This window comes from Danio rerio, chromosome 9, assembly GCF_049306965.1.
Source record: "Danio rerio strain Tuebingen ecotype United States chromosome 9, GRCz12tu, whole genome shotgun sequence".
NCBI lineage: Eukaryota > Metazoa > Chordata > Actinopteri > Cypriniformes > Danionidae > Danio > Danio rerio.
Window position 1 is genome coordinate 25739173 of NC_133184.1, and position 9860 is coordinate 25749032.

General features: G+C 36.8%; 2 protein-coding genes across 3 annotated transcripts; one reads left to right on the top strand and one right to left on the bottom strand.

Annotated features, from left to right (window-relative positions):
- Window positions 1-331: 331 nt before the first annotated feature.
- On the bottom strand, window positions 332-4681 carry tyw5 (tRNA-yW synthesizing protein 5). Its single transcript, NM_001077543.1, is given in 8 exon segments — window positions 332-1224; window positions 1358-1474; window positions 1574-1661; window positions 2701-2838; window positions 2969-3013; window positions 4179-4248; window positions 4315-4469; window positions 4554-4681. Coding segments are annotated over 8 exon segments (981 nt in total). The 5' UTR covers window positions 4635-4681; the 3' UTR covers window positions 332-937.
- A 421-nt stretch (window positions 4682-5102) lies between these two features.
- Window positions 5103-7986, top strand: maip1 (matrix AAA peptidase interacting protein 1). 2 transcript variants are annotated; one of them, XR_012384936.1, is made up of 5 exons: window positions 5103-5462; window positions 6546-6617; window positions 6705-6872; window positions 7010-7166; window positions 7373-7832. XR_012384936.1 is itself a non-coding variant. In NM_001037226.2 (5 exon segments), coding segments are annotated over 5 exon segments (732 nt in total). In that variant the 5' UTR covers window positions 5103-5165; the 3' UTR covers window positions 7452-7986.
- Window positions 7987-9860: the final 1874 nt, after the last annotated feature.

The window sequence follows — 9860 nt, forward strand, 5'->3', positions numbered from 1 at the left end:
TAGGTCTAAATTAATTTGACCAATTCATTCATTTCAAATCAGAATAGTAAAGGCCAAACACATGAGATACTGTATTCATCTGTTAAAGCCAAGCTGAAACAGCATGTGCTCCTGTCAGCAAAAAAAATAAAATAACATATAAACTTGGTAAGCAATTAGCATTGATAAATGTTTGCTTAATGTGTGATAATTATTGGTGCAATAACCAAGACCATAAGTACCTGGATGTTTTCTTCAGAACTGTTTTGTCTTTACTACTGCATTTTACAAGACAGATGACATTCAAAACCAAATGCCTTGATTCATTTTGGAAAAGATGTCAAAGATTAGCTTGACGGGATCAATGCATTTTATTTTACTGGCAGTGTCATGAGTGAACAACCAGTTTATTGGAGCAATTTTAAAAGAATACATTTCTTAAGGTTAGAATTTGTACCAATAAGTAAGTAATGTTTATTTATATAGCGTATTTGTTGTTTATGGCTATACACCCAAAGCGCTTCACATACAGGATGAGGGTCTCCACACCACCACCAGTGTGCAGCATCCACTTGGATGGTGCGACGGCAACCACAGGACAACGACGCCAGTGCCCCAACCACACACCAGCTATAAGGAGAACTTCCTCACATGCACTATATATAGTTTTCCAAAACAAACATTTTTCTTTTCTCCTTTTTTTGCTGAGAGGTAGAATGAAGTATTTAAATTGAAACACGATGACTGGTGGTTCCATCACTAACAATAACCTCAGTAAGACTGAAACACAGGTTAGTTAGTCACCATGTGCCACCTTAAATGTTTTGTAAATTAATAATTGTCTTCTAAAATCTTGTAAAGTATCCCAAATGTTTCATGTTGGAACGGCATGATTGTGGGCGAGTAAGCATTTATTATAATTTAACAATGACACGCCATCATCAGTGTAGTACAAGGACTATGTTGTGTCTGAATTTTCCTGTGATGCATTTATAGGTTTCCTAATATAAGCTCTGCTTTGAATGCGCAGCACCATTCGACGAGCATAGAAATCCCGATAATCAGGTGGCAGTTCATCTAGGATGCCTAGAGTCCTCTCCAGTGACTGCAGAGCTCGAGTGGCTGCTACTGGGTCTTTGTTTCCATATGGGTCTTTCTTATCGTAACTCTCAGATGGCAGATGCCTCCAGAACACATTGACACCGACTCCAAACTGAAGAGCCAGAGTATTGTGAAACCAAAGAGCTGAGGAAAAGCAAACGCATGCAGCACTTTTAGAAAAGCAGTTCATCACTTATTAAGAACACTTAGATGTTTGGTTCACAATATAAAAAATATTCACTGTAAAACCAATAAGCCTGGTTCATAAAGGGAGCACCTGGAATAAAGAGCAGGTCTCCAGGTTCCAGAATGCACTCGTAGCGACGAGCCTTCACAAACTCTGGATAAAGCTGCAGATCTGGACTGTCGATGTCCAAAACTTCAGACTTGTCCCCTAAAAACATCACAATTACTGTTTCATCCACACATCAGTAAGGTTTATATAAAGTCAATTCTATTTCCTGCACACACTTTAAAAAGTGCTGAAGTTCACCTGTGAGGTAGAGATGGAGGGCATCTTCAGGGCTGTAGAGAACAACACGCTTTTTTCCTGTAACCTGAGCTAAGAGGTTGTCCATTACCTGAAAACAAGCAGGGTTTAAAAAAACAGATGTAGCGTTCCTGTTTTCATTCATTTTCCTTCGGCATAATCCCTTTGTTCATCAGGGGTCGCCACAGCGGAATAAACCACCAACTTATCCAACATATGTTTTATGCAGCGGATGCCCTTCCAGCTGCAGCCCAGTACTGGGAAACATCCACACACACACACCAGGGCCAATTTAGTTAATCCAATTCCCCTATTAGCGCATGTCTTTGGACTGTGGGGGAAACTGAAGCACCCAGAGGAAACCCACGCCAACATGGGAAGAACGTGCAAACTCCACAAAGAAATGCCAACTGACCCTGCCGGTATTCAAACCAGCGACCTTCTTGCTAACCACTGAGCCACTGTGTCGCCTCCTGTTGTATCAGCTGTTTTTTTAACTTTTTAGATGAACACCCTTAATAAAATGATTAACTTTGACCCTTGTTAAATACGTTCAAAAACTACTACAGTAAATTCTTTAAAGATTAACACAGACTTTTATTACATAAAAAATGTAACTGGTCCAAAAAGACAGTAAAGATACGTACATGTGTACATTTCAGATATGTATGTATATATAATATGTACATTTCAGATAAATTCTGATCTTTAAACTTATTGCTGATAAAGACACTGTATCACTCACTACACTTCATTCAAACACAACTTTTTTCAGCTATGTAAACAATGACTAATGCTTCTTGTGACCAAGTCGGCATGTTAAGGATCACATAATACTACATAAAAAGAGAAATAATTTACAATATGACTACTTTTATTGTTTATTTAAACAAAAAAATCATGGTAAAGCCAAATGTTGAAATGGTAGTATAGATGTTTGAGCAGAAAGTGATGGATGCTCTTCACACAAGGTGGTCTATTTTTTTCTTATAGGTGAATTAAACGAAGAGCAAAGTGAGGTTTGCGAAAATATATTTGTACTCAATGTAAAAATAGATTTAAAATAACACAATCTTTCAGATGATCAGCATGACATTAGTTTGTAACATATTTTGGGGTGAAAAACTCACATCGTAGTGTGTCCACAGCTGCAGACCAGGGGAACTGATACGAAAGACGCTGGAGAAAAACTGCTCCGGCTCAAAGAACTGGGGTACATGGAAGTCCTCCGCCAGCTCAGGAAACTGCTTCCTTAAATCAGCAGGCTCCTTCATGAGGAAAGACAAGGATGCAGTATTAATGTCCAAACAAATCAGATATAATTTCCAATATTCAAATCAAACTCTACAGCCTTAACATCTGGATTAATTACTTTAATTCAAAAGTCCTTCAGACTACCTTGCGGGCATCTTCTCCAAGTGAGCGCAAATAATAACTTTCATCCTGGTGGAAACAACAAGATCCTAGTTAATCACTCAACAATAAGTCAGTTCACTACATCAATACCTACATTAAATGGCCACAATGAAACACTAAATTACAATCAAATAATTTACAGCAGTGGTTCTCAAACTTTTTTCACCAAGTACCACCAAAATGACCAAAATTGAAATAAATTAGCGTAGTTGGCCAAATTAAGTCATATTCATATTTATACTATTTTTCAATAAATTTTGAAATATACATTGCATGTACATATGACATATTTGTAAAAGTTTTTGAAATCTAAACATTAGCTTGTATGTAGATTGCTTGGGAACCTGTTTTTCTCAGAGGATGTCAAGCTAACAAAACATTGCTGCACTCTGATGCTAGTTTTATTCATGAAGTAAATTAAAAACCACTGCAGTGTTTGGGTGTTCTGTGTTTGTCTGAGATAATTAGTCTAATGAAATTATATTCCATTAAAATATGAAGCTGATCAGTCGGTTCTTGTCACATGACTCGCAGTGCGGCATCCTGAAAAGTTAAGATGTTTTTAACTGGGAACACCTGGAATACGCAAGTGCATCGTGCTGCAGTTCTTACTCATTTTACTAGCCTGTGGGTTAAATATTGATGCTCAAGTGACCGAAATGTAACAAGAGAATACAATAATTTTTCAAAATAAATAATCGTTCAGACTCATAATAAATAAAACTGAAATAATTAATGATTTTTTTGTGCGGCCCAATACCAATTGATCTATAGACCGGTGCCGGTCTGTGGCCTGAGGGTTGGGGACCACTGCTCTAGCGCGTATCTGCTCTGCAAGCACCAGCTACCTGTTTCTTTAGTTCTGCGTCATTTAAATTGATTTTAGCAGCTGATGACTCGATGCACTGAAGTAAACATTCTAAGCACAATGCTTTGATCGTAGGCTTTAGAGAACAGCCAATGCTTATCAAATTAGTGTTATCGTATGCATCAAATGATTAAAACTGTATTTATTTTTTCTTTCCTTACTTCAGTGATTCCTCCGTGCACCACAGTTTAGGAACCACTGATTTACAGTTTATTATACCAGTTTAGTGCATTATGTGACCACAATAAAAGGAGGACTGACTAAAATTTGAAAAGTTTTTTAAGTAAAGAAATTAAATAATTTAGAAATGTCTTCATAACTAACCTCGCTAATGAAGAATTCTGGGTGCTTTGCCTCTGCAGCTCTCTTGATGAACTCATCAAATGGCAGTGTCCTGCAATACAAATGCACGTTTATTTTGTGTTAGACTCGTGTTAAAATATTCATGCTCAACACACACCTGTACACAAAGTTCTTGTGCAGAAAGTCCATCCTGGGCTCCGGGGACACATGCACTTTGACCTCGCGGTCTCCCCCTTTTTCTGCCAAAAAACTCACCGTCCACGTCCGCACACATGGCCCGATGGGCACGCGCTTCAGAACTGCAGGTCTGCGCTAAACGATAACGTTACACGTGTGATTCGTTTACCAATAACACTGTAATAATAAATGGTTGTTATTATCTATTACGAGAGTTACCCGTGGATAAATGTCTCTCAAAAACGTCTCCTTGTCCACATCTGTGTAGACGGGCACCTCCAGCTTTTCCTGACAGTCCATATTTACCAGTATAGCTCTCCATTCGCTGCCATCTGTAGCCTTTCGCCTTCCTTTCTAGTGACAGGAAACTAACTCGTAGCGAGTCGACTCTTTTGAACAGGTTGCTTCACTCTCTGAAATGTCTACTCTAGACTAAACGATCTGAATTCTACAATAGACTTACAGTTATGCTTATTATTTTAATAAAGGTGTTCAAACAGTTGGATAAATCTGTCGATTCAGTGATTTCGCCAACAAATCACCCAGAACAGTTTTAGGAACTGATACAAATGACTAAATTAAAAGAAACGACCTAAGTTAAATGAACAAGGCGCGCACCAACTGGAGATCTCTAATTTTTGTCTTTATAATATTTTTATTCTCAAACAATACATAAAATCTTAATTTTACAGTGCCGTTTTTTTTCTGAGAATTTCAAACATATTGTTTATATCTATTATATCTATCTGCAAAGGTGGAACTATTGTCATCTGGCTTTGTTGTCACTCGGTCTTCTCTAGCAGAAGGGCCGCTGAGGATGATGGGAGAAAAATGGCGCTGCCCTTACTGAGGATATGTAACAGGCCCGTTTCTGTCCTGGTTCGCAACTTTACATCGAAGTCATCTTTATTGAATCACTCGAGACGGCTCGCACCAGCGGCGTCTGTTGTGTGTGATGTCCGTCGCTACAGCTCTGAGCCAGAGAGACGCAAGCGGAACCCAAGGGTTGTGGTGTTTGGGATACCCAACCCCATTATCTGGTTCCGAAACCGCATCTACTTCTTTCTTATTCGAGCTTACTTTGACAAAGAGTTTAGCATCGAGGAGTTCATGGAAGGAGCCATACAGGTGAGCCAGAAAAGACCTAGTCTGGTTGAAGCTAGACATGAAGAGCTCAGATGCAAACACCTTTTTAAGTGCCATGTGAACATTTTTTTCAGAAATTAGCATTTTCTCAGCCTCCTATGTTTATGTCCAGTTATTTCACTTTTAAGACAGCGAAAATAACTTATTGTTTGTCATAAAAATGAAATGACTGAACACATCGAAGAAAAACGCTAAGAAAAGTACATTCCGGATGGCAATGATAGGTTTTTGCATCTGAACCCTTCATATTGTCCGACATGACAGTGCTTGTTCTATGATGGCTTTAGATGCAAATTGATTTTATTTTTATATTTTTATGTATTTTTGTGAGAGAACATTTAACATTAGTTAAATTGGTCTAATTTTAAGTCTGTAAACTAAATAAAACATAAGGAAAAGGAAGTAGTAGTTCTAGGATTATAAACATAATTTTATTCACCTACCTATTTTTTTTCTTTTTGCTTCAGTTTAACATTTACTTTGATCTGAAATTGTGGCCTTCTATTTACAAATTCTCTCACACACAAACAAACAAACAGCTTCTGCCCATGTCAGTTTGCTCTTTTATATGCATGATTGTGATATTAGTCCAATCTGCTGTGGACATAACTGTTGTGGATTAAAGGTCTTAATGTTGCAAATAATGTACATTTTCTGGCTCATACCAATCATTTTGCTTCATAAGACCTCGATGTAAAATCAAGAGCCAGTATTATTTTAGCTTTGCCCATATATGAGCCTATGCCAGTATTCAAATAAAAATTACATTACATATTAAAGGTCCATAAAAATAAGAGTAGCAATAAAAAACATACAATCCATAACATCTAACACAGTTAATAACAATTTACAAAATACAGCAAAAACAATTCTCAGTACCTGTAATACCAGTAGCTTTTGACAGTAATTTTATTGATCACCAAAGGCCAAAGTTTCAGCTATAAAATCTTTATTGTTCTGCTGAAGGAAAAAAAAATCAAGCATCTTGGGTGGCCTAAGGGTCAGAAGGTAAGAGAAAATTCCCATTTTATGTGAATGATTCATTTTTAATCTCATTTTATGCAGGCTTTCTCGCACGTTTCAAGATTGCTCTCTCAGTGTCAGTTTGAAGCTCTTGAAGGATTAGTAGCTAAAGATGTAAGTACATGAAAATACTGAACATATGTTGATATCAGGGTTATTTGAGATTAAAGTGAGTCATTAATTCGACATTCTTCTACAAAGCTAATAAAGAAACTCGAGGGAAAATGTGCTCATTTGCCTTTGAGCCACCAGAGGGCGCTGTCCGCGGAGCCGGACGATATCATGTACATGACAGCAGGAGACGTGGGCATTTACTACGATGATAGCGGTGAGACCACGCAGTATTCATACTACGCAATATTCGCCCAGGTAATATATTTAACAGTAGTAATAAAGCATATATGTGGGCGTTTAAATGAATACTTTTAACTCAAATGGTTCGTGTGACAGCCGGGTAATTCCTTTTTTTAAACAAAACAAAAATACTATTTTTTTTTATCTTTCAGAGAGGAAATTTGTGAGTATTTTGATGCGCTTTTGGTACTTGACTAGTGCCAAATTTCCTGACGAAAGTGTGGATGGAGCGAAAGTTTTCCAGGTTGCAATTGGTGATGAGAGAGAAAAGCAAACCGAGACCAAGAGACTGCTTACAGCCAATTATGAGTTAGTATTCTGTGATCTCTCTTTTTTTTTATTGTGTCTGAGTTTAGTTCTGATTTTATTTTAGTTTAACTTGCTTATTAATGATTATGAATAAAATAGTCTTCAAACACCGTTTAGTTTATGTCCATAAATATCACTGTATGTTATAATTGCAGTAAACCTCAGTATAGTATTCATGTCTGTCTTTCTTTCTTTCTTTCTTTTAGGTTCCAAAGGGAGTTTACTGAAGGTGTGACTCCAGATTGGATCATCACAAGAATAGAGCACTCAAAACTTATTGACTAAGCATATTTAATTCTCAGAGAAATTTTGTAGGTTTTTTTTTTCTTGTATTTTTTCAACATGTCGAAAAGTACAGGCATGATTCTCTAACTCTTGCTGGAAATATAATGCCGGGGTATTGTCATCTCTGTATGTTCTTTATGGGAAACAGAAGGTTATAAATGGTGCTTCAGTGTATCACAACTTGTTCATTGCAGAATATTAGGTCTTGTCATTTTTGTAAGTTTCATTGATTTAGCTTTTTAACAAGGACTTCTCAAAATGATTTTAGAACATTTTGGGTAATGCATATGGACTTACAGAATCCACCCATGAATGATATTTACTGTGTAATGCAATATTTTGCCATTTTCTTGACCAATAAATCAAAAACAGAACTGCAAACTTGATCATATGGTACTCTGGAAATTATAAGTGTAAGTAAAAAGCTGCAAAGTGTTTGAGCAAATACAGCCTGTGTACATTTCCAGAGCTGCTCTGAGGGCCACAGAAACTCTTGTATTTGTTGTAAGTATGAGTTGTATTCATGTCAACCTACTTTTAGTTAAACTTTAAAAACACTGTGACTGAAATAAGTGCTTCTCAAGGAAAAAAAAAACACATTAAAAATGCATCAAACTGCAGTTGGGAAAGAAATCATGCTGGGCATCTAGAGACATGCACTGGGTCATGTGTTTCACGTTTTAGATGAAAATTAAAACGATCGATCTACAGCGAGCTGCATTCAAAGAAAATCTAAATATGATGCCGCAGGCTAGTTTATTTTGCTGATTTGCTTGACCGCAACTCAAAATGGTTTCATGGTTTGTATCATGGCCCTCACGTAATGGGTTTGTATGCATGCCTGACATTATATAGTGTAAGGGTATGCTGACAGTGTGTTTTGGGGTATTTCCTCTGAGACCAAAACAATGTCCTTGAGATGTTACAATATATTTAATTCAGGCGAGTAGGGGGCATATCAATTCCTTTCTTCTTAAGGAACTGCCTGTATAGTTTAAACTCTCGCCACTCTCACATGTATGTCATTCATCAGGAGGAACTCTGCAGGAGCACTGCACCAATATAGACTCCATGGATCCAAGGAAATCATCTTTGGCAGACAGGGTGCCATCACAGACCCACAGCTAAATAGGTCACGCTAATCAGTGTTAAAGGCAGCCAAATATTCTCATCAGCTTCTACAGACCCTCTCATGTCTGCCACACATGCTCAGGATAAACCTGCTCTCACATATGAAAGGCACAGGGCACCAGTGACGGAATTGCCAATTCCAATGTTCAATGGCAAATGCCAATCAAAGTCCATGGTGTCAGCAAGTGTCTTAGAGGATGTCTGGCCCTCAGGCCGTCCTCAGAAAGTCTCCATTTATTGTCTTTTCAAAGACGGTAATAAAGCCTGCTGGAGGTCATTTTGTAAAGGGCTCAATGCAGCAATGCTCATCCTCTTCTTCATTGCACAAAGAGATGAAAACATGCATTTTTACGGCTTCTACATGTATTCATGTGCCTTCCTTGAAGAGCTGGACTATTAAAAGTTTACACTTTTTTCATGGATGTTTTAATTTTAGCCTGTTTATGCTTTAAATGGAAATGTTAACAATATTTAATAAAATATCCAGATTTAAAAGTATACCATTAAAATAATCTGGTGGAGTATAATATAAGCTAATATAATATAAATTAACAGTGGAATTTAAAGCCAAATATTATTTTACTATCAGTATTGTTGAGTGTTATGGAGAGATGAAAGCAGACTGCAGAAAGAAATACTGCAAATGTGTTGTGTAATTAGGTTATATGGGCCTGTAGTCAGCCGAGCAAAAGGGGTGTTTTATTTTTCTCAAAAAGTGGACCTTTTTGCAGTTACTAGCCTCAAATTATTAGTTTCAAATACGGTAAGTGACGTTTTAAGCGCTAATTTGTGCTGGAATAGCTTCTTGGATGGTTATCATGACCACACGTTTTGGTGCAACAAAAACACTTTCTACATTTTTGTCAAAGTGCTTATCATACTAGTTTTTGTTCAAAAAATATATGTATATTAACAAATGTTCATTTAAACAGTAAGTTATTACAGTTTTATATATACTGTAATAAGATTAGTATTTTAGAAATATGAAAAAACTTATATTTAAATGCTAATTTATTATCATCCATCATAAAAAACAGAAAAAATTGGAAATCTGTTAAAGCTTGAAAAAGTATACGTAGCCTTTGGGGTTTAGGCAAATGACAAACTGGCTAGCTCATTTCCTCAGTCAGAATTTTGTCCATTTAAATTTTATTGGTTATTTTATTAGTTAATCTTCTTAAAGCCTTATTCTATTGGTTATTTTCACAATTTATTATGGGATACTGTCAAAAATAAGACCAATGAGCTCATATAGGACCCAAATCTGGAATTTATCAG